General features: G+C 55.2%; 11 protein-coding genes across 11 annotated transcripts; 4 read left to right on the forward strand and 7 right to left on the reverse strand.

Moving 5' to 3' along the window:
- Positions 1 to 232: 232 nt before the first annotated feature.
- Positions 233 to 3055, reverse strand: CDV56_102795 (uncharacterized protein; the record flags this gene model as incomplete). The annotated part of the gene is made up of 8 exons (XM_026756414.1): positions 233 to 395; positions 447 to 589; positions 645 to 1145; positions 1205 to 1547; positions 1616 to 2188; positions 2251 to 2724; positions 2778 to 2803; positions 2858 to 3055. The coding sequence occupies 8 exons, from the start codon at positions 3053 to 3055 to the stop codon at positions 233 to 235; spliced, it is 2421 nt and encodes an 806-aa protein (XP_026614367.1).
- Positions 3056 to 3305: 250 nt separating this feature from the next.
- Positions 3306 to 4751, forward strand: CDV56_103162 (uncharacterized protein; the record flags this gene model as incomplete). The annotated part of the gene is made up of 2 exons (XM_026756781.1): positions 3306 to 3696; positions 3820 to 4751. 2 exons carry the CDS (start codon positions 3306 to 3308, stop codon positions 4749 to 4751), a joined length of 1323 nt encoding a protein of 440 aa, XP_026614368.1.
- A 374-nt stretch (positions 4752 to 5125) lies between these two features.
- On the reverse strand, positions 5126 to 9882 carry CDV56_103361 (uncharacterized protein; the record flags this gene model as incomplete). The annotated part of the gene is made up of 2 exons (XM_026756980.1): positions 5126 to 7405; positions 7471 to 9882. 2 exons carry the CDS (start codon positions 9880 to 9882, stop codon positions 5126 to 5128), a joined length of 4692 nt encoding a protein of 1563 aa, XP_026614369.1.
- Positions 9883 to 10256: 374 nt separating this feature from the next.
- Positions 10257 to 10789, reverse strand: CDV56_103889 (SRPBCC family protein; the record flags this gene model as incomplete). The annotated part of the gene is made up of 2 exons (XM_026757508.1): positions 10257 to 10496; positions 10544 to 10789. 2 exons carry the CDS (start codon positions 10787 to 10789, stop codon positions 10257 to 10259), a joined length of 486 nt encoding a protein of 161 aa, XP_026614370.1.
- A 297-nt stretch (positions 10790 to 11086) lies between these two features.
- Positions 11087 to 12675, forward strand: CDV56_103972 (cytochrome P450; the record flags this gene model as incomplete). The annotated part of the gene is made up of 2 exons (XM_026757591.1): positions 11087 to 11403; positions 11457 to 12675. 2 exons carry the CDS (start codon positions 11087 to 11089, stop codon positions 12673 to 12675), a joined length of 1536 nt encoding a protein of 511 aa, XP_026614371.1.
- A 224-nt stretch (positions 12676 to 12899) lies between these two features.
- CDV56_104156 (uncharacterized protein) lies at positions 12900 to 14378 on the reverse strand (the record flags this gene model as incomplete). The annotated part of the gene is made up of 5 exons (XM_026757775.1): positions 12900 to 12965; positions 13027 to 13437; positions 13490 to 13605; positions 13664 to 13845; positions 13921 to 14378. The coding sequence occupies 5 exons, from the start codon at positions 14376 to 14378 to the stop codon at positions 12900 to 12902; spliced, it is 1233 nt and encodes a 410-aa protein (XP_026614372.1).
- A 245-nt stretch (positions 14379 to 14623) lies between these two features.
- Positions 14624 to 16381, forward strand: CDV56_104332 (cytochrome P450; the record flags this gene model as incomplete). The annotated part of the gene is made up of 5 exons (XM_026757951.1): positions 14624 to 14794; positions 14855 to 15439; positions 15495 to 15788; positions 15855 to 16132; positions 16186 to 16381. The coding sequence occupies 5 exons, from the start codon at positions 14624 to 14626 to the stop codon at positions 16379 to 16381; spliced, it is 1524 nt and encodes a 507-aa protein (XP_026614373.1).
- A 61-nt stretch (positions 16382 to 16442) lies between these two features.
- On the reverse strand, positions 16443 to 17725 carry CDV56_104506 (wax synthase family protein; the record flags this gene model as incomplete). Its single annotated transcript, XM_026758125.1, has 2 exons — positions 16443 to 16883; positions 16931 to 17725. 2 exons carry the CDS (start codon positions 17723 to 17725, stop codon positions 16443 to 16445), a joined length of 1236 nt encoding a protein of 411 aa, XP_026614374.1.
- Positions 17726 to 17996: 271 nt separating this feature from the next.
- CDV56_104641 (uncharacterized protein) lies at positions 17997 to 18944 on the forward strand (the record flags this gene model as incomplete). The annotated part of the gene is made up of 1 exon (XM_026758260.1): positions 17997 to 18944. The coding sequence occupies one exon, from the start codon at positions 17997 to 17999 to the stop codon at positions 18942 to 18944; it is 948 nt and encodes a 315-aa protein (XP_026614375.1).
- An 82-nt stretch (positions 18945 to 19026) lies between these two features.
- Positions 19027 to 20181, reverse strand: CDV56_104720 (aldo/keto reductase; the record flags this gene model as incomplete). The annotated part of the gene is made up of 1 exon (XM_026758339.1): positions 19027 to 20181. The coding sequence occupies one exon, from the start codon at positions 20179 to 20181 to the stop codon at positions 19027 to 19029; it is 1155 nt and encodes a 384-aa protein (XP_026614376.1).
- A 269-nt stretch (positions 20182 to 20450) lies between these two features.
- On the reverse strand, positions 20451 to 22264 carry CDV56_104847 (nucleobase cation symporter-1 family protein; the record flags this gene model as incomplete). Its single annotated transcript, XM_026758466.1, has 3 exons — positions 20451 to 21361; positions 21420 to 21846; positions 21902 to 22264. 3 exons carry the CDS (start codon positions 22262 to 22264, stop codon positions 20451 to 20453), a joined length of 1701 nt encoding a protein of 566 aa, XP_026614377.1.
- Between the last annotated feature and the right edge of the window lie 203 nt (positions 22265 to 22467).

The raw sequence follows: 22467 nt of genomic DNA on the forward strand, positions 1-22467 counted from the left end.
AATGCCTTTTGTTTCAGGAAGGAATGAGCAGACAAGGAGAGAATGTACAAGATCGAGGCACATCTATAGACGTATGCTAGGCGTCTTGGAATGCAGCGTAGACAACGTAGACAGCGGAGAGGAGATTAAAGAGACATCCCTATATGGATATAAATATGATGTACGTGATGGTATCTACTGGGTAACTGGTTGAACTTGACATGCTGTTTAAGAATGCATATTATACTTGAATTCATTCAGCAGAAGCAGAACGAGGCTCTCTGGTCTGTTTGTCCCACATCTGCCAATATCTCCCCCGCTGCATCAAGAGCTGTGTATGGGTCCCTCGCTCCACGATGGTGCCATTGTGGAAGACAACAATCTCGTCGCAGTGTGTAATCGTAGATAGACGGTGTCTGCAAAGCCCATCAGCAAGAAATCCTCATCCCAAGCGGGCGTGTACTTACGCGATGGTAATGGTAGTCCTGCCGATACTGATCTTGGCCAACGAGGCCTGGATAGATTTTTCGGTTTCTGAATCCAAGGAGGCCGTCGCCTCGTCCATGAGGATAATCCTCGGCGACTTCAATAGCACGCGAGCAATTGCAATCTACACGAGTCAGCTTTCCTCTGTGGATTGGCCAAGGACACCCAGGACACCCTACCCGCTGCTTCTCCCCTCCTGATAGACGCAACCCCCTCTCGCCGACTTGGGTCTGGTACCCATCCGGAAGAGCCATGATCTTGTCGTGTACACTTGCTGCGCGGCAGGCGGCATAAACATCCTCCTCCGTGGCGGATGGGCTTGCATACAACAGGTTATACATGAGCGTGTCGTTGAACAGCATCGTCTCTTGCGGGACGACTCCCATGTGCTTGCGCAAGCTCTCTATGGTGATGTCCTCCACACTGCGCCCGTCGATGAGGATGCGCCCGCTATCAGGCTGGTAGAAGCGAAAGAGGAGTCGCAGCAGCGTGGATTTCCCGCTTCCACTCTCGCCCACAATGGCCACGGACCTTCCGGGAGGGATATCGAGATTGATCTTGGTCAAGGCCAAACGGCGGGGGTCATACGCAAACGTCACGTCCTCGAATGTGATGTGCCCTTTGCAATCGACCAGATCGATGGCATCCGGCTTGTCTGTCACCGAGGGCTTCTCATTGAACTGTACCATTGTCGCGTCAGCGGACATGAGACCCCTGGGATTCCCACGCGGACACTTACCAAGGCAAGCATGCGCTCCGCATCGATCAGATTGTTTTGGATCTGAGTGTAGAAACTACCGAAGAACCCCAGCGGTGCTTGCAGCTGCGCCAGGTACGCCACCAACGACACAAAGAGCGGCACCTCTTCGACCCCGATGGAGATATTGTAGGCGGACAGGAAACTCACGAGAGCCACGCCGAGAGTGAAAATGAGATTCTGAACGGTGTTCAGTAGGTTCAACGACACCAGCACGCCAAACTCGGCCCGCTGGAAGGCTGTGACGCGGTCGGACAAGCGACGCTGTTCCTGATCAACAGCGCTGTTGTAGTGCACGACATCGTAGGCCATTATCGCATCAGACCTGGTTGTGGTTTAGCATTGCATAATTCCATCGCTGAACATCGGAATGGAAAACGGCTCAAAACATACTTGATTGCCTCCATTTCCCTATCGCAGTTGACCATCTGGCGTCGGGCCCGGCCCCGATACTTGGCCATATAGATCGTGACAAACAGGTACGTGCCACCCATGGCGAGAATGATGAGCGAGTAGAACGGGTCAAAGTTGACCAGGAAATACACGGCGGCAACGCCGATATCTGCCACCATCGGAAATAGCTGGAAGACGAGGGAGTCTAAGAACGTGTTGAGTGCACTTCCCTTGTTCAGGGCGCTCATGACTTCTCCCAGGCGTTTTCCCAGGTGGAACTGAAGCGACAGGGACAGGACATGTTTGAATGCGGACTCGGTCAGTCTTCGATACGTCGCTTGCCCAAAGGGAATCCACAGAAGCGCTCGAATGGACGCGAGGACGCCCTGCTGGCCTTGTACCGCTCGGCAGACGATGTAGAGCGAGAGTTCCTTGTAGGGGATATGACCTTTTCCCAAAGAGGCGACAACCCGGCCGAGTTGTAGTGGGACAAGGACATTGACGATGCGCTGGGCGATGAGGATTACAATGCAGATGATGGCTCGCAGCTGCATGGACACAGAGTCGGCCGGCCTGTCAACCCACGATTAGCACATCCTTCGATAACTCGAGTTGTTCAAGGTGCTTGGGCGAACCAGATCAAGGGGAATATGACCCCCAATCCGACCAAATAGTCCAGCCAATTCGTTGACTGAGCGTCGCCGGGCTTCTGCGGACTAGCTTCGACCGTGCCATATCGACCTTCCTCACCAGCGTCGGAGTTCAGTAAGCTTTCTCGAGCTGGATCCTTGGGGTCTCCTCGCGACGATATGGACCAGATGCTGCATGTCGCAACGAGTAGCGCTAGCCGTCCATAGGCCAGAACGAGCCAAAGCACAGTAAGCACGTCAATAGGACAGTTGGAGGCAGCCACACAATCCAGCACCACTATTGCGGCCTCGAATATGATCGCAGTAATCCAGGTGTGGACATTGGTAGCAGACGGTCGGTATGGAAGGTCTGGATCCGGCAGGAGAGAGGCTGCAAAGAAGAGAAATACCGCAGTGGTTGGGGCATAAGTCGCAGTTAGTATAACCCATCGAACAGCCAAGAAGGAATGGGGCAAGTTACTGTGTTCGGGAGCCATTGACTGCTACATTGCCCTTTATAACGAGTCGTCGACAATTGCGCTACCAGGATGGAGCCCAACTACGGGAGTCAGTCCAGTTCCAAGCAATAGGCCGCGGACTCTTGATGCCATACTAACGAGACGGTAAAGACGCAGAGAAGCCATCTCATCAACCGGGCCCTGGCGTCTGAAATGAAGAAAAGGCCATCATCTATGTTTGCTCGGCCGCGCCGGATCTTGAGCCAGATGCTCGAGACGAGGTATACACCTGCGAGCGAGATCGGGTACGCTGGAAGCAGTACGACTCGAGCGCTTGAGGCAAGATCTTCCATTGCCGGCAATTATCGTTGGATCTTCAATTCAGCAATCCAGAGAAAGAATGAAAAAGTTCCCCAGTTCAGAGTTACTCGTAATGTCCCCGGCGAATATTGTGCCGCTGTCGGGATCCGTCCGGGCTCCGAATGCGGGCGTTAATTGCGGTGTCTAACAGCACCGTTTTGTGTCAAAAAAACTAGATACTTGAAGCAGAGGCCAATATTGCAAATATACACACCTAAATCAAAGGAAGAGGTCAAGGTGACGATGCATTCCACCGGCCATGCCGCCCCAAACGATCCGGCAGAGGAGGAGGCCAGCCTGTTGGGCGATGCCAATCACCGCAGCCGTAACTGCATCGTCAGCGATGAGTCCAAAGCCGTCCCGGTTTCTTTCCTTGCCTCATCCGCTCTGCATATGACCGCTGCCTCGTCCGTCTGGGCTGTCGCATCTCTGTTCTGTGAAGACCCAGACCACTGCCGGGGCGAAGAAACGCGCCGCTATGCGGCCTCGGTGGCAACAGCGACTGCGTTGGCCAATGCGGCAGGACTACTCACTTTGGGGTATATGAAGCGAGTGGTGCATTGGGATGTGCGCGCTGGTCTGGTAATTTGGTTGCTCTGCCGCGCAGTCGGCGTCTTGGGGGTTGTTGTTGGAGGTGAGTGTGTCTTCTGTCCAAGGCGTACAAGTGACCCAAATGGCTCATGCTTATCAAAGGTTGACTTAGTGGGACTGAGAAGCTTTTCATGCCTCCTGGGAGGTTTAATAATGCAGGGCCTAGCCTCGGATAATCTGCTGCATTTCACCTTGAACGTCATATATGTCCAAGCCACCTCTCCCGAGACAATATCCATGCTGATGGGCTCCTCCCTGGCCTGCTACATGGTTGGCATGGCCCTCGCGCCTCTTAGCGCCGGGTGGTTGCCCTCGGTAGAGTGGACCTTCTTCGTTGCCATCGGTCTCTTCATGATAGCGATCCTCTATGTATTGCTGGTCGTGTCTCCAGCATCGAGAGAGCCAGGGGACCTGTCCGCGACCGCTTCGCTGTCCTCGGAGGAAACGACAATGCGAAAGGCCTGCACAAGACGACTAGCCGAGGTCCTGTTGCCAGCCGGCTTTTTCTACGAGTATCCTAGCACAATTCTATTTGGCTTGTCCCTGTTGCTCTACAACATGGTCCAGGGGTACATGATCAACTTGCTGTTTATCTTCACCTCCCTCCAATTCGGCTTTACTCCCACAAACAATGGAGCCCTGCTCTCCCTCATCGCGGTCACCGCTGCAGGGTATCTTATATTCTCCTCCTTTGCTGTACCAAAAGTCCTTGCGTTGGCTGGTCGAGCCCCCGCGCGCCGAGACACACAGCCGCGACTGTTCGATCTAGGCGCCGCAGTATTGTCTATACTAAGCCAGGTAGGTGCCGCATTGCTTCTCTCCCAGGCGCAGCAGGTGTACCTGGCGGCCTCTTTGCTTGCTGTGGGTTTGTCCACCCCTTCCTTTGTGAAAAGCTTTGTGGTTGTTCAGTTTGAGGCCAAGGCGCGAGTGGTTGCGGCGCTGGCACTGATGGAGACGGCCGGGGGACTCTTAAGCCCCGTCGTATTGGGTCCGTGGCAGGCGAATCATTCTGATGGCTCGGCATTCTACGTGGCAGCAGTCATCCTTGGTGTTTCTGTTTTGTGTTTGGTGGTGGGGGCTTGTGTGAGGCACTCGTAAGCTTGTGATATTGGGTCAGACGTTGACAGTTGTCTGAGGATCGAAGGGAATAGAGAGTGAATTACCATAGACTGTGATCTAGCATCCCCTCATCGTACTGTAGTGGTTCCATGCATCCCAAGTAGAAATGTGCTGGCCTAGAGTCATTGGCCAGTTCTTGAGGGAGACGGGAGAATGTGAGGCTAATATACTATCTGGCAGCCCCATAACAGCATGCCATATATGATATTGATCTATAGCGGTACTAGCTTTACAAGGCATATGCCAGTAGTTAAAGGATTGTATCCGCAGCAGTCATGATAGACTCATAATTATATAGGCAATAAAAAGGAACGCAGAGAAATGCCAATTAAGAACAGCTTGCAAGAGACAAATCACACTTCAACCCGGGCTGCCAGCTGTGCTCGCAGTGCTGGATACGATGTTTCCTCCCCAAGTAACTGCAGGCCATGCAACAAAACACCAACGATTCTATTGACCACTACATCCGGATAGCAATCCCGATCATGCTCAATCCGCACCGTCAGGTCCTGATCCGACTCCATGCAGAACTCAAACAGCAGCTTGAACTTTGCTCCTTCAGCCCAGATCCCGATGGGGTCGAACCCAGGCAGCGGAAAGGGATCCTTCTTTCGATTATCGTGGAACGTAACCATGGTATCGAACAGGGGATGGTTGGGGTAATCCTGCGCCGCGCTCAGACGGCAGAGTAACTGGTTCCAGGGCACTGCGTGACCGAGCGCGCGCTGGCTAGAGTCCCGCACCGCCTGTAAGAACTGTCCCGTCTTCACCGGGGAGGGCACCGGCTCACGGACCCGGATGGGGAGAGGTTCGAGGAAGAGTCCGACGGTCTCCTGCGCCTCTGGCGTCTTGCGATTGAGATGTGGGCCGCCGAGGAGGAGGTCGATTGGGGTATTGGGCTCGCCAGCCTGCATGGTCAGCGCCACGGCAGCCAGGGCGAGCTGATGGAGACTGAGTCGATGCTCGTGGGCGACGCGGAGCATCTGACTCGCCAGCAGCGACTGGATGGGGAAGACGGTGGATGTGCCTCGGTAGCTGGTGCGCTCCGAGCCTACAGCGAAGGAGTCTCGCGCGGGATCCGGTACTCCGGCCATGTATTCCGACCAGAAGTCGAGATCGCAGCTGGCGCAGATGGAGTTGTGCGCCATGACATGCATGTAGTTTGCGCGGGGACTGCTGCGTGGCGACGAATCACCCCGATATACTCCCGCAACCTCAGCCTGGAGGAGCTCAAGCGTGGTGAGATCGCAGACGATGTGGCTAATCACGACCAGGAGCACGTCGCGTGCGATGAGCACCCGGATGGGATCATTCTGCGCCAGGAGGAACGGCCGATTGACCTCCTTCCACAGATCCATGTGGCTAACCCTATGCACTTGCGGCGGGCTACTAGCCAATCGGCGGCGCACTCCAGCCCTGCGATCTGAGACGTATCGAGACCGCAGAAGCGTGTGGCGGCCGAGGACGGTGTTCCACGCGGCGGTGAGCCGATGACGGTCCACGCGAGCAGGATCAAACCGTGCGGCAAAGCAGACGTTGAAGGCCGAAGTGCCTTCCTCGCCCAGTTGGTACTTGTGCCACCATTCCAGCTCGATGGGAGCCAGCTGGTGCTCATCCACTCGGCTCGCCGGGCGATTGAATGTCTCCTTGAGAGACGACGGGGCGTTGAGCGCGAGCAGCCTATCGATCTGCTCGGCCATCTCCTGGACCGTCGGGCACTCCACGACTACCTTGAACGGGATGCGCATCTGAAACTCCTCTGTCAGGCGCGAGGCCAGATGGAGCTGCTGCACTGAATGGCCGCCCAGATCGAAAAAGTTTGATGAGCGGGTTATTGCTTTGCCTGGATCCAGCCCTAGAACGGCTCGCCACAACCGTGCAACGCGCTTCTCCGTTGTTGACAGGAGCGGGCTATCTGACTGCTGCGCTGTTGGCTGCGGTGTGGCCATGGGAAGAGCTTTGGCAACTGACTGGTAGTCGAGCTTGCCGGCGGAAGTCATGGGGAACTCGTCGGTAGCGATGATATATCGGGGCAGCCCGTGGGGAGGAAGTCTCAGCCGGGCCAGTGTCTCCAGCATGCCGGTATCAACAGAGGCTGGCGTGACCATGGCCACGAGGTAATTCCCCTCCCAGTTTGGAGCGATGGCCACCGCTGTGGTGGATGAATGCAGCTTTAGCATGCGAATTTCGAGGTCATTGAGATCCAGTCGGAAGCCTCGAAGCTTGATCTGGCGGTCCTTGCGCCCTAGGCACACGATCTCGCCAGTTCGGACATCCCAGTATCCATAGTCGCCGGTCCGATACATCATCTCGCCCCTGTCTGGACAGATGGGATCCGGTCTAAATCGATCGGCCGTTTGTTCGGGCAAACCAATATACCCCCGGGCAACCTGCACACCAGCGAGCCATATCTCTCCAGTGATTCCAGGCGGCAAAAGAGTCTGTCTCTGGTTCAGAATGTAGATCCGAGTGGACGGGTTAGGGCGACCGATGGTCACTGGGTGTTTCGGCAATAGCCTCTTGATAGTCGCGCCACCAGTCCCTTCCGTAGGGCCGTACATGTTGTACAGACCTTTTTGCTGTGCCCATCGGTCGTTGACGGCCTGGGGTACGGGCTCCCCAACCAGATAGACCTGAAAGATGTCAGTGTTATCCTAAAAGCGACGGCACTATCTCTGTCGGACCAAGCTGTGCTTACCGTCTGCAGGGTCGGAAAGCGAGCTGGGTCAAGAACATTCGCCACTGATGGAGTCAGAATGCACGAATCCACGTTGGCCAGATGGGAGAACGGGTCTGCTGAGTGTGGGAGCACTAGTGTTGCCCCATAACTGAGCGCCGAGAAGATCTCATGGATACTCCCGTCGAACGCGGGGGACATGGTTTGGGCTACCTTCCACCCTGGACGGGCCATCAGGCGCACGGTCCGGTCCCGCTGAAACGCAACCAGTCCGGCGTGTGTACACATCACTCCTTTTGGCTTTCCGGTCGATCCAGAGGTGAAGCAAATATATGCGTTGGCCTCTGGGTTGGGTTGGCGGGTGGATAATGGCGATATTGCCGGACCGTCCTGCCTTGGACCGTCCATACATTCCTCGACCGAGACCGCCGAAGTACACTCAGTTGGTTTGAGGTGCATCTGATGCTGCCGAGGGACGAGGAAGAGTGTTGCCCCTGCGGTGGCCGCATACTGATTGCGGAGGTCTTGGGGCAGATTGGCGTGAAGCGGACAGTATACCCCCCCAGCAATGAGAATACCGTAGATGCCAATGATCCACTCAAGGGACTGGTCAGCATGCAGACATACCGTATCCCCTTGTTTGATATCCTTGAGCAGTCGCTGAGCAACTTTGCTCGAGGCCTCGTGGAGCTCTGCGTAGGTCATACTATGCTTTCCTCGCTGAAGAGCAAGTTGATTTGCATGCTCTGATACGTTCCACATGAACAGGCTCACGAGATCATCCTCGACGCCAGTGAACGACGTCAGAGGGGACGTACAATTCCCCAAACGGAGCAAGGTTTGACGGGTCTCGGGAGTGAGCAGATCGTCAAGACACTGCTGAACCGTGACATTGAGATCGCACAGCAGAGTGAATGCCCGCTGGTAGTGACTGGAGATGAGCTCAACCGTGCTGGAGGGGAATGCGCTGCGGTCGTATTGCACACGAACTGTCCCATCGGTTTCAATAAAGATGCTGAGCGGGAAGTCGGTCTTGGAGCGAGAGTATGGAGGCGTCAGAGGTTGAACACCCGCTGCGTCAACATCAATCCTGGTCGGTTCCAGTTGCATACTGAGCGCTGAGGCAAACTTCCGATCGTATCCATGTTCTGGTAACGTCCACTGAAACGTGCAAAGCTTCACCAGCTGTCGGAAGACATGCTGGAGCATTTGTGGTACCGTTTGGGTCGGGTCAAGTCGGACATGGATGGGGAGGGTATTGACGAGAGGCCCGATGGTCGTCTCGACATTGGCCAGCGGCAGGTTGCGTCCAGACAACACGGCTCCAAACACCACCGTCTCCGAGTCAATGAAGACGGACAGCGCCAGTGCCCACGCTGCATAGCACATTGTGGCCGTGGTGACTCCAGCTGCCTGCGCCTGCGACGGCACCTCGCCGGGCATCTGGAAGGAGATTGCTTCGATGCCCTCTTCTTTGTTGGAATTCGGCTGAGGCGGCACTTGGAGCTCTCCGCCAGCTGACCCATACTGCGCATACTGCTGTTGCCAGAACTCCTTAGCCGCCTCCTGTGAGCTGCTCTGTAGTTGGCCGAGCTCTTCCACCAGCGTCGTAAATGAAGGGCTTGGTTGAACAGCCAGACCGGCGGCCACTCGCCGGACCTTTTGCAGCACAAGCGCGGCTGAGTAGCCGTCGATGAGGGCGTGATGGATCCGCCAGACAATGGTGCTGATACTCCCCTGGGCAGGTGCCGATCCTCCCTTGAGGTCCAGTGTGACTACATCATACCGATTTCCCCACATGGACTCGCACTCCTGTCCCGGCGCCAGCTGGAGGAGGGCGGGAGTCTCGCGCAAGGCCCGGTCATATGCCTCACACGAGTCCACTGTCTGCTCCTTCCAGATGAAGGGGGCCTCGGCTTGCTCAACGAGATGACTGCCATCTCGCAGGTCGAATTTGGTGCGGAAGATAGGCTCCATGGACACGACTGTATGCCACGCGTGACGTAGGATGGGAAGCTGCTCCGACGGATAGGTCTCGAAATAGCTGATGATGTTCCGGGTGGGATGGCGCTGCGTGCCATGAATCAAGGCTAGTTGAATCTCTGTCAGGGGGGGTCCTGGAATGGTCTTTTTACCGGGCATGCTATTGTGATCGTGGGCTTGGATGGGCGTGGTGGCGGTGCAGCTGTCCGATTGATCGACGACACGCCCGGCCAGACCCATGAGCTGCTCAATATTGTCACAGCCCATGATTGTTTCCACCGAAAGTGCAATGCCTGCTTGACGGCAATCTGCCGACAACCGAATGGCAAGAAGCGAATTGCCTCCCATTCCGGTGAACGTTCTCGCTGCGTCGAGGTTCGAGCATGGTATACTGAGGACACTGGCAATCAGCTCCAGCAACCGCGACGAGGGCTGATATGATGGCTCCATTGCCTCTGATACGGTGGTTTCTGTACTCATTGCAGAAAAAGTGTAATCGATCAGTCCACGGTAGTATGAACCAACTTGTATCTGTCGAAATTCCTGCTACACATGGCGGGTTTTGTACGATACGAGGGCAGGCAAGAACACTGCGTATGCCCAGACCCGATGGCAGCAGCCCACAGTGACAGAGATCCATCTGCAATTCTATTGTGGGTCGTTCTACCGGTCACCGAGGATACCTGGTCGGAGACTACGTTACATGGCTTGTTGCGCAGCTACAATGACGAATCTCCTTACAGCAGCAGCGGCATGGCAGTACAGATCAACGGATCAACGGAAAGCAAGGCTTGTTCAAGACGGGCAGAGAGAGAGATCACATTCTATGCCAACTTTCCCTGAGACTTGAGATCTCGCATAGTGGCCAGCCCCGTCACCAGATTCTCCTTGGCCTTCAAACGATACATTTCCCGAAACTTTTCCCCCTCCTCCCCCTCCAGACTGACCTTCCCGTACGGTATGCTATACTCCAAGGACAGGTAAAGATCCTCCGGGGTCTCAGAGACACCGTGAAAAATCATCGTAGTGACCCGGTTGCCGGTGCCTATGGTGGTACATTCGAACTGCCTTTCGGTCAGGGGAAAATAGGGACCAGAGTAGAGATAAGTACCTTGTGTCTGTCCACTAGCGTAACTTCCTGCTCCATTTTGTCCACGGCGCCTTGGTGAAAGTGTAGAGTCCGGGTAAATCTGTCGCTGGCAATTGGGGGGATATCACAGGCGGAAATGGCACTGGTGAATAGCTGAGGGGAACGGGCAAGCAGAACACACCCCTGCCAGAGATCATCGATCGACAGCCTGGGATGGCTGTTGGCCCCGTTTACGGCCTCTATCCAGGCAATATTGAATGTACTCATTGTCCTTGTGGTGCTTTGCAGGGGAAGTTAACCCCATGGTAAAGCCTTAAGCGTGAAGAGCTTTATACACTGGCTGTTCAGATACTTCTTGGGCAGTTCCAGTCCTGTGTACGACTTGACCTGTGTTTCTTCCAGGGCTCACTTCCTTGCCATTGCAGGCAGATCGGCCCGATGGCGGCTGCCGACTTGCCCTGGCAGCTCCGAGCCACATGGCCAGTCTGAGGAAGGTAAAATAGCCCACCTTGAGCGTTCTATTCTGTGGTTACGGGCATTGAACACTTCATCCCTTGTTCCAAAATGGAGTTTCTTCAGACATTCCAAGCGCAAGTCCTGGAGGAGAATCCTCTATTAGTCAAATCCAGCGTCGTCGCTGTTTTTCTGGTCCTCGTAGCCTTCGTTGTGCTCCAATGGCGAGGCCCCAAGACGCCAAAGCTGGATTTCCCGGTCCTTGGGGATGTCACGCAGACTGATTTCCGGCCGGCTCTTGAAGAGGGTGCAAAGAAGTATCCCAAGTCTCCCTTTGTTCTAGCTACGCCCATGCACCCGACAGTCATTCTCCCTATATCCGCAATCAACGAGATCAAGGCTCTGCCAGAAGACATTATTTCTCTTCGGTAGGTCATGACTGTTTTTGTCTCGATCTTGACAAACTAATATCTGGTTACAGGCAACATCATTACACTATCTTCCTTGGAAAGTACACCGGTTTTGGAGAGCCTTGTGACGAGCTCGACACGGCAATCCGGGTGGACCTCACCCGCCATCTGGAACAGAACTTGGCAAACTTCCAGGAAGAGGTGGAATACGCCTACCAAAAGCATGTAGGCCACTGTAAAGACTGGACACCAGTCCCGCTCTACGATGCTCTCTTGGGAATTGTCTGCCTACTCAGCTCTCGCGTGTTTGTTGGCCTGCCACTGAGCCGAGATGAAGAATGGACTCGAGTCACGATGCAGTATTCCATGGACGCCGGGCATGAAGCTCATTCCCTATCCCCGTATCCGCCTCTCATCCGGCCGCTCGTGGCCCCCTTCATGCTGAAGCGGCTGAAGCAGCATCGAGCTATTGCACGGCGCATGCTCCAGCCAATCCTGGACAAATTCACCGCAGGTCACCCCAGCAGTTCAGCGGCCAGTGGCCGAAGTGAGGACACGGGAGGTGACCTGATGCGGTACATTCTGGGCCACTACAAGGGCCAGGCTACTATCGAGCGGCTTGCGCGAGACCAGCTCATTGCCACGTTTGTAGCCATGCACACGACGACCATCTGCGTCACCCAGGCGATCTTCGACCTCGCCGCCCGACCAGAATATCTCGCGCCGCTACGGGAGGAACTAGACCAGGTCCTCGCTACAGACGGCGCCCACGACGGCCGCCTTCACAAAGAGTCCATGGTCAAGCTACGCAAGATGGACAGCTTCGTCCGCGAAAGCCAGCGCATGAATCCTCCCGGTCTGGTCTCCATGCTTCGCCGCGTGACTGCCCCCGAAGGGCTGCACTTGTCCACCGGGCATGTCATCCCGTCCGGCAGCGTGGTGGGCATCTCCGCGCATGAAGTGACGCGGTCGTACCCCGAGGCGGACAAATTCGACGCCTTTCGTTTCTACAGGATGCGCGAGCAGCCCGGTCAGGCGACGTTGCATCAGCTGGTTGCCACGGGCACCGATCATATCCCCTTCGGCCACGGCACGCATGCATGTCCAGGTCGGTTCTTTGCGGCGAGCGAGATCAAGGTGATCATGGCGTTTTTGCTCCAGAACTATGATATTCGCCTTGAGGATGGCGCCACCAGGCCGGAGAATGTACATGTGGGGGGAACGGTGTCGCCACCTCATGATGCTAAGGTCCTTTTTCGCAGAAGAGATGTCAGCAAGGGACGGAGCTGAGGGGATTGGATCTGTGTTCCATAGCATCCTTTCAGTAGCTTCAATCGATGAAATATGCCTGTTCGTTGTGATTTATTCACGGGATATCCTTCGTCAAGGAGGTACAAATGAACAGCGAAGTCTGTTTCTGAGAAATGCTTACTCGGGTCATTTTACGGATGAAACCTGCGAGGAGATATAAATTCTTGGAGATCATTCTAGACTAAGGTCCCTAGCCCCTGGAGCTATTCACTTGCAGCCAAATACACCTCGATCAATCTGGTGACTGCATTCCCATAAACATCGTGTATCTGGCGAGCATCAGTTAGCCGTCTATCTTTCATCAGCTCGAAAACGATAGTCCTCTCCTACCTTTAATCGAGGATCGGCTGCCCGAAGAAGATCCTGGAACTGCTTCCTCGTTCTCTCCTTGGCAGAAAGCGTCACCATCATACACATATCCCCCCGTCTCAGGGTCAAATGCTGATCGCGGGACATTGCCTGCCCGTAATCCGGTAAAACACCTTCATTGATGAGCAAGGCAGCCTTTGGTCCCGCCGCCTCCAGAGCTGGAACCAGCGCCGCCAGGACCTTGACGCAATCCTCGTCGCTGTGGTTATGCAGTGCGTGTTTGAGCAGATACGCTCGGGCATCGGTGACGGGCTGCGGTTGGAAAAAGTCGTGTTGCTGAAATTCCACATTATCCGCCAGTTTTTTATCCTGGCCATTGATTCCCGGAGGGACGAGGATATCCTGCACGACGAAGGAGAGATTGGGGAAGTGCTGCGTCTGTCAGTATCGCATGGCTGCCGGGTCAGATAGAGAAGACTCTCACGTTGGCCAGAAATATGGAGACATGGCCCATTCCACCCCCAACGTCGACGATCTTTCCACCGGCAAAGGCCGCCCAGTTGTAGCAGTCACGGAGACTGATCAGACTTTCGTCGTCCACTGCACGAGGGACACGATGTCAATCAGTTTGTTCGTCCGCTCCAGATGAGCCACTCACGCGAAGATGCTCCATTCATGCCCCGGCCAAACCGATCCGCCTTGCTCTTATACTGTGTGTAGAAGTCGTAGATTGACACTCCGAATCTCGTCGCGAATGGAGAGGTATTCACATCCTGAGTACGTGGATTCTTGCGGATCGCATCGGCTGTGCTGGAGGCTGCCTGATACATTTCGTCCATTCTGCAATATAAGCCGAGAGATCAGTGCCACAATCCCACCATGTCACATTCAGTTATTTGGGTTGTCTAAACTTACTGTATCCCCAGCGCCGCTCTGATAGACTCATTCTCCGCGATGAATCGGGAAACCGGCGTATGGGCAAAAGTATCTTCCCGCGTTTCTTGGAACATCCCGTGAAGAGCCAGGAGACGCAGCACACGGGCTACTCGGTCTTCGTCGATTCCAGCTTTTTCCGCCACCTGTGTCAGGGATAGTTCTCCATCTGCTGGAATGGCTGTGAACAGGTCGAACTCCAAGGCCACTTGATATGCGACCAGATCATAGTGGGCGAGCTGGAGGGTGCGCACAACCGATCGTGGGGAGGCTGTCAAAGAGATCAGCTCCTCTGCTGCCTGTTGGAGCTGCACGGCAGACACGCTCCATTCCGAGCTTGAGCCTGTGGTTTTCCTCTCGTCCCATTTCTCGACCATGGACTGGGCAATGGTCTGGATCTGGTGGACCTGCTCCAGGATCTGTGACTTGGTGACAGGCATGATGGGTATAGTTTCAAGATGGAGCAGAGTCAAAAGCTGTGTATTCGGCTATGGTCGAGACAGTAATTGATTTTGTGTCCATGATCTATTCAACTCCATCTTGTGGTTTGCCTGTATTCGGCATCCGCCTCGGCGACCGATTCCGTATGGCGCATGTATGTATGCAGACAACCATGCAAGAAGAGATGGAGAACATCAAGGGTGATTATCCAAAGCAGGTCGATTGATTCGTCTTGACGATCACAATGTTGGGATTCACTGGCCTGGAGCTATTGACTCTTGCCGCTGGGCTCTACGGTGTGTATCTGCTGGGTCTGGCCATCTGGCGGCTCTATTTCCACCCTTTGGCCCGATTCCCCGGTCCAAGATTGGCGGCTCTTACGCTCTGGTACGAATGCTATTTCGACGTGTTTCTGGTGAGTACTTCTTTTACAATCGACGTTTTCCTCGGCTGCTAATCCTCATCCGCCGAAAAGGGAGGCCAATACTTCAAGGAGATTGACCGTCTGCACTCAGTCTACGGGCCCATCGTGCGCATCAGTCCGCACGAGCTTCACGTCAAGGATCCAGACTGGTACAGCGAGCTCTATCCGCCGGGGAACCGCAAACGCGACAAGTACGCCTGGTTTCTATCAGAGGGCACCGATGCCACCAGTTCCGCTACCGTGCATCATCATGTCCATCGCCAGCGCCGCTCGACCCTTTCCCCCAGTTTCTCCAAGCAGTCGATCCTCAGCCATGAGGCCACGTTGATTGAGCCCGCGATCTCAGCCATGTGCGAGTCGCTTGACGAATATGCCCGTCAAGGGACCCCCGTCGTTCTGGGAACGGTCTTTGCCAGTCTCACTGTGGACGTGGTCCTGCAGATCTGGTTTGGGGCGTCACCCGGCCAGACGAGACGTTGGGATTTCTTCCCATCGTGGACAGAAACGCTGCCGCCGCTCCTGGGAGGGTCTCATTTTCTACGTCACTTCCCGCAGGCGTTTCTGCTGTTTGGCGTGTTGCCTTCGTCCATGGTCAAGGGGAGGCCGGATTTTGCGTTTATTTTCAATCTGCAGGAGGTTCGTTATATTCCCGGCTGGTATCGAAGGTACAGACCCAGCTAAGCGTCTCAAGGCTTCTACAAATCTAGCATCCTCAGCCATGCGATCCGAAAAGCCATCCGTCCTGCGCACGTTGAGATCGAGCGCCCTTCCCGCGAGCGAAAAATGCGAACAGCGACTCTCGGCGGAAGGCTTCAGTTTCGTCATGGCGGCCACTGAGAGTACCGCCCAGACGCTCGCGTCGACGCTGTACCACCTGGTGGACAATCCTTCTATCCTGCAAGAGCTCCGAGGGCAGCTGGAAAAGCAGCTGGAGGAGAATCAGGGCCATTTGTCCTGGACAGCGCTCGAGCAGCTCCCGTGTCTTGTATGCTCTCCATGTGCCGGTCAGACACATTGAAGATGGAGTTTACTGATAGACTATCTACCACAGCGTCACGTCGTCATGGAAGGAATGAGAGTCACGTCCTCCGTCACGGGCCGACTAGCCCGCATCGCCCCAGATGAGGTTCTCCAGTACAAGGAGTGGGCTATCCCCCCTGGAACACCGGTCAGCATGGACCATCACTTCACGCATTTGGATCCCTCTATCTTCCCTAATCCGAAACGATTTGATCCAGACCGCTGGGCCGCGGCTGCAGCGGCGGGAAGCCCATTGGACCGCTATCTGCTGCCGTTTGGTCGGGGGAGTCGGATGTGTATTGGTATCAAGTATGGACCCTTCGACACGATAATTTGAGACTTTCTGACGGTTTCGCGTCTAGTCTTGCCAAGGCTCTCATCTACCGCGCCTTGGCTGCCTTGATACTGCGTTATGACATGGAGCTGTTCGAGACTACGAGGGAGGACGTGGATATCATGCGGGATAATCTGATGGGCGCGGTCCAGGCAGGGTCCAAGGGAGTGCGGATGAAGCTGTCGGAGAGAAAGGAAAATGGTCTAAATCTAAATCGCGCCTAGACAGGAAATCTCAAGGACTACATGCTATCAAACATCTCCCTAGAACCGATTGATCATTTGTTCAAATGGCACACGCCGCCAGATACGGCACCAATGGCCTCATCACACTGCCGGGGAGAAGAGGTTCCTCCAGGTTCTTCATCTTCAGCATGATATCCAGGAAGAAAGGCAGCGAGAAACAAAACCAAGACACCGCCCACGCATGTCCAAGCCACCGATGCCACCATCGGGGGGTGGCAGCCATCCCCGGGGCTATCCGCTGATACAGAAACTGGATGAAATCTTCGAAGGTGATGGCCGCCGCCTGCAGAAGGAAGAATTTCACAAAGCCTACACTGCGCTCGCTGAAGCTGAGGTTCAAAGGCGCTGGGATGATGTAGATAGCAGCCCAGTGCATCACGCCGCTGATGGCAAAGGAGAGCCAGAGACGAATGTACGTGCGAATAGTTCCGGGTCGGAGACGCAGCAAATCACAGAAAAATCCTGTATAGATATTCACCGTCTTTCACCATCAGTCCGTGTCTGTATTTGGCAGAAAAGACTACTTACTCGTCGAATCATCTGGTGCCAGTATTTCCCCCAGAAAGCCCGAACCGTCGTAACCTGCGACAGGCGGCCGAAGAAAGGCGGCCAGTCGGCCGGTTGGCTGATTCCCAGTAAAACCCAGAGGATTGCTCCTCCGACATACTGCAGATTCATGAACGTGTATGGGATCATCCCCACCGTCGCGGTCCGGTACAACTGGCAGGCAAAGTCGGGATGGCGTGTGGTCAGCGTGCGGCTGTCGACGGGCCCTCCGTCGGCCGTTGTATAGAAGTTGTGGATGGCCAGCTGGCTCAGCACGTCGGCCATGCAGAGCAGCCGGATGAAGGTCAGCACACAATCTACCAGAAAGCGCCACTTCCCTGGACTCCTCCCAAGAGGTTCCGCTGGGATGTTTGCCACCTGATAGTTCCACCGAATGCCTCGCAGATTGAACCAAATCACAAACGCCCAGACGAGCTTGGAGAAACCAAAGGGCACGAAGCTCAGAGCTTCGCGTGCCGGGCGATCCACTCGCCAAAACGCGGCTTCTGGGCCGGGACTGGGGGAGGTGAGCAGCTTTTCCAACACATTGAGGTAATGGGGCCAGGCGAGGGAGAAGAATTGCGCCAGCTTTGGATCATCTGTGAAGCGGTTGATGTTCGCAAGGACGGCGAGGATGACGATGGCGCTGGAAAATACAGTCCTGCGGTATGGGAAAGGAGGCGAGGCCAACGCTGCCATCTGCACGAGGAAGAGAAGAAGATGCGGCACAATGGAGCCATCGGCTGGGGTCAGCATGGCATTGCGCTCATCGTACATTTTGGCCGAATGGAGAGTGTCGTTGGCAGGGTTTATGGCTGTCGCTGATGGAGGATTAGATAGTCTCAAAATATGTACGCCTTCATAAGGATCATCCTTGATGGCTTGTAGTTCATGATATATGCTTGTCGTGGTCGGTCCATGCTGTTCGGGGGCCGATGCGGAGAGCCGAGATGAGGATATAAATACGTCCTATACATAGTTCCATAACAGAAACACAACAAGCGGACTATCCTATCACGAACATCATCAATCAGTCTAATCACTCAGGATGCCTTCCCCTAAAACTACGGCCGACGTCCTCATTATCGGGGGAGGATATGCTGGCTTGGCTGCAGCGTCCACTCTCTACCGGGCCACCCACTCCACCATCGTCTTTGATTCGGGCCTGTTTCGAGACGACAAGGCACCGCACGTTCGACTGCTGCCAGCCTGGGATGGTACTGAATCCTCAAAGTACAGACAAAAAGCCCGTGCAGAGCTGGAAAACACCGGTCTCTGCTCCTTCATCGATGCGCAAGTGACCACAATTGAAAGGCAGGAGGGACAGGACTACGAGTGGCGGGTGACAGCTAACGATGGGCAAGAATACCACGGTCGAAAGGTGGTGCTCGCAACGGGGACGGACGAGATCTATCCTGATATTCCCGGCTACCAGGACTGCTGGGTGACGGGGATCTTTCCGTGCATGTTCCAGTTCGGGTACGAAGAGCGAGGCTGCGCGTCCGCGGGTATCCTGGTCGTGGATAAACTGGCCTCAGTGTTGCCCCAGGTGGTTAAACTGGCCGGCGATACACGCAAGTTCGCTCGTCAGGTTGTTCTGTATACCAATGGAGACGAGAAAGTGACGGCGCAGCTCCAGGAACTCACCAACGGGGTCGATTACCTGGCGATCGAAGCTCGGAGCATCCAGCGTCTACGCAAAGGGCAAGAGAGAGCCGAAGTCACGGTCGAATTGGAGGGTGGAGATGAGAGGAAGGAGGGATTCCTCGTGCATCAGCCATGGACTCGGCTGCGAGGAAATCTGCCTGCCCAGCTGGGAGTCGAGACAACACCCATGGGCGATATCCGCGTGGAGCATCCCTTCCCGGCCACCAGCGTCCCTGGTGTCTATGCTGCTGGGGATTGTGCCTCTCCGTTCAAAAATGCTTCCATGGCCATTGCGGCAGGAGTGTGTGCAGGAAATGGGGTCGCACGCGAGCTCCCTGCAGGTATCTAAGCTGATCGTGATTCTATTCTTCCTTGCTCGAATTGAACTCGTTGTCTTCAACATATCTATCTCCTGTAGACCACCAATTAATCTAGGCATGCCCTGAAGTCGCCCTGGGCTGGTACAATTCCTCCAGATACTTCTCCTCTTCCGCGGTCAAAGTCTTCTTACAGGCCGCAGCCACCTCGTCGAGCATGCTCTCCAACCGCATGCCCACCACCGGACTGGTCACCCGCTTGTTCAGCCAGGCCAGCGCTACATCGACCATCGTCCAGCCCTTCCGATCGGCCAGCTCCTCTACCCGGCGGATAATCTCGTAATCGGGGTCCTCGCGCACACCGATATACCGCGACCCATTCACCAGCTCGTCCTGCGCTCTTCCCGTGGTGCCAGACAGACTATGCTGCAATCGACGGGCCAGGAACCCCCGGCACAGAGGGGCCCAGGGGATGATCCCCACCCCGGTCTGGTTGCAGAATTTGTTCATCTCGCGCTCCTCTTCACGATAGAGCAGACTGTAGTGGTTCTCCATGCAGATGAACTTGGTCCAGCCGTGGCGCTCCGCGCAGAACTGCATCTGGGCAAACTGGTAGGTCCACATGGAGCTGGCCCCGAGGTAGCGCACTTTGCCCGCTCGCACGAGGTCGTTGAGGGCTTCCATTGTCTCCTCGTATGGGACTCTGTCGTCGGCGCGGTGGATCATCAGAACGTCGATATAGTCCGTCTGCAGGCGGTCGAGACTAGCCTGGACGTTTCGAAGGATAGATTGGCGAGAAAGACCTAGCATATAACCAATTAGCGCATTTTGCCTTGCCCAGGGGAAGAGGGAGAGCGAACCAGACTGATTGACGTATTCCTTCGTCCCTCTCAGAGGCCCTGCATACGCCATGGCATTGTCGGCATGCTCTCCCACTGTACAGAACACTTTGGTGATGATCACCACTTTATGCCGCGGAATCTCGTACTTCTTTAGCGCCTTGCCGATGATTCTCTCGCTGTCCCCGTTCGAAAACACATTGGCCGTGTCCCAGGTATTGATGCCTCGGTCCCAAGCGGCCTTGAGCATCTTCATCGACTCCTCCTCCTCCAGCACCCAGTCCCACACCCAGTCCTTCCGGCCAAATCCCATGCACCCCAGGATGGGGACGGAGACCTTGAGCCCGCTTTTGCCTAGCTGTCGGTAGGTGCAGATGGTCTCGTTGACATTTTTCTGGTAGTGGAGCGGAATCGCAACTTCCATCGCCATGGTGACTTGACTTACAATGGATATTACGGTGTGTGAGTGGAGCGACAGACGTAGAGCAGTATTTAGTGAACATGTACGGTTAAACAGTCTCTCTAATTCTCGAATTCCTCTTATAAGAATGGCATCGGGGTCCGAGACGGTGACCGGGCTTTTGAAGACGAGATGAAGGAAAATTAACCATCTCGATATGATTAACAAGTTTAACATAAGCTACCACAAGGATGTGCCTCCAAATACACCGTATCTCCATCCTATCCGTTTATGCGTCCTCACGACCACCCCTTGCTTCCCTCAAGATCCACCGATTCCCCTTGGTTACTATCAGAAACAGGAGTGGCCGATGGAGATGCAATATCTGGGTCGATTCCAAGCGTCCGCGCCTCCGTAGTCGTAAATGTCCCAAACCGATCATCATGGTCCATCTCACCAAGCCCCCGCGGCGGAAAGACGACATTGAGAGCGCAATGCGTCAGAAAGCTGATACAGAACCCCAACACAAAGGCGATCTGGTAGAGATACCCCACGTCGGTTTTCAGGGTAATCCGAGGCTGCACCGCATGTATAAAGCCAGGCATGAGCGGCGCGAAGCCCACAGCCCACGCCACGAACGCCCGCCAGTTCACCCCGTAGACATAGTAGTACACCCCCTCGCGCTTGATACTGTAGAGATCAGAGAGTTTGATGCGCTGCCGCCGTAGTACCCAGTAGTCGGCGATCTGGATCCCGCAGATGGGCCCGAAGAATACGGTGAACCCGGAGATCACCGTGAGGAAGATCGACGCGGTGGAGAGCAGTTCCCAGGGACAAAACGCCATTCCCAGCGCCAGGCCCAGATACGCTCCGCGCCGGATGTTCAGGAACGCCGGGAACAATCCGCAAAGATCGATTCCCACCGAGTATGCATTATCAACGACCACCACCGCCAGTTGGCTGATCGTCAGGCCCAGTCCGGCAAAGGCGGCCGCGGCTCTCGTTGAGGAGCGGTACTGGCCGTTGGTCAACCAGGTGAGGATGAGGACCGGCGGGTTCCAGATGGCTTCGCCATAGATCTGCTGCGTTGCGGAGGACACGAGACAGCCGAAGAGCGGCATGACGGTGCCGACTAGGATGAACGCCACGGCCTGTCCCCAGATCTGGTCGCGCTCTCGTCGAGCAAAGCGGGAAAAGTCAGGCTGGCTCACTTTAAGGCTTTGTGTCAGCGACCGAATCCTTGATCTCTCGAAATGATAAAGACGTACTTAAAGCTGGCGCGACTGTGCCAATCACTGCATTGATTCCTCCAAGCATTGACCAGCCCAATTGGGAAGATGTCATCGGCATACCGGGCTGCGAGAGCAACGGTCCAGCTCCATGCGCGGTGGCCAGAGCCCAGATCAGGATCGCGAGAATCGTGATCAGCGTCAGGAGATTCATCACCGCCATGGCCTTGGGGGCGCGCTCAGGGCGCACGTAGATGAGCGGAACGCAGAGGGCAAGGAAGACGATCCAGCTCACCATCTGGGCGGTAGTGACATGGGAAGACTCCGGGATGGTGTTACGGAGATGCAGGTATGAAGGGAAAATGGCGCTGAGGACGGCAGTAACGCATAGCCCCCCGTTCCAGGACTGCACCGCAAATCCAACGAGACCCAGGAGAATGCGGAGGAGGATTGCGCCATATGAACCCTGCGAGACATCAGTTGGTTCTGTTCGTTAGGCTCGGTTGGATTGCTGTACTGACTCTCATTCCCCAGACGATGCGCGAAAAGACGGGAAAGCCAATGTGCCATCGCGAGCCGACTGCTCCATTCAAGATGGCAACGGTGGCGATCAGAATGCGGCCGAGGATGATGGCCACCATCGCCTGCCAGACAGAAAGACCGATGGCCACCAAGGACGAGCCCAGCTGGAAGTTACTCAATCCCATCATCCAGATGGCCCACCACCCCAGGTATGTCATACCGCTCCATCGTCGGCGAGAGGGTGGCAGTGGGCGAATGTCATCGTTGATCCATGCATTTGCGGTTGTCATGGACGGGTCATGGAGGCGACAGTAGGAGATAATCCGGTGGAAAATGCTGGACGTCTTTTCCTCTGAACCCATATTGCCCTAATTCTCTTTGATTCAGGTTCTCCGCAAATAGAATAGACAGGGATATCACATTATAACAAGCCATGGAGATGCTATTCACGGAGTCCGAATAGGAAATAGTCCTGCCTTGGCCGCTGTCGGTGGCCGATGTTAGCCAGCTCACTATAATAACCTAAACGAAAGCGAATATAACTGTCCTAGCATAATAATGAAAA

The sequence above is a fragment of the Aspergillus thermomutatus genome (assembly GCF_002237265.1).
Source record: "Aspergillus thermomutatus strain HMR AF 39 chromosome Unknown NODE_96, whole genome shotgun sequence".
Classification (NCBI taxonomy): Eukaryota; Fungi; Ascomycota; class Eurotiomycetes; order Eurotiales; family Aspergillaceae; genus Aspergillus; species Aspergillus thermomutatus.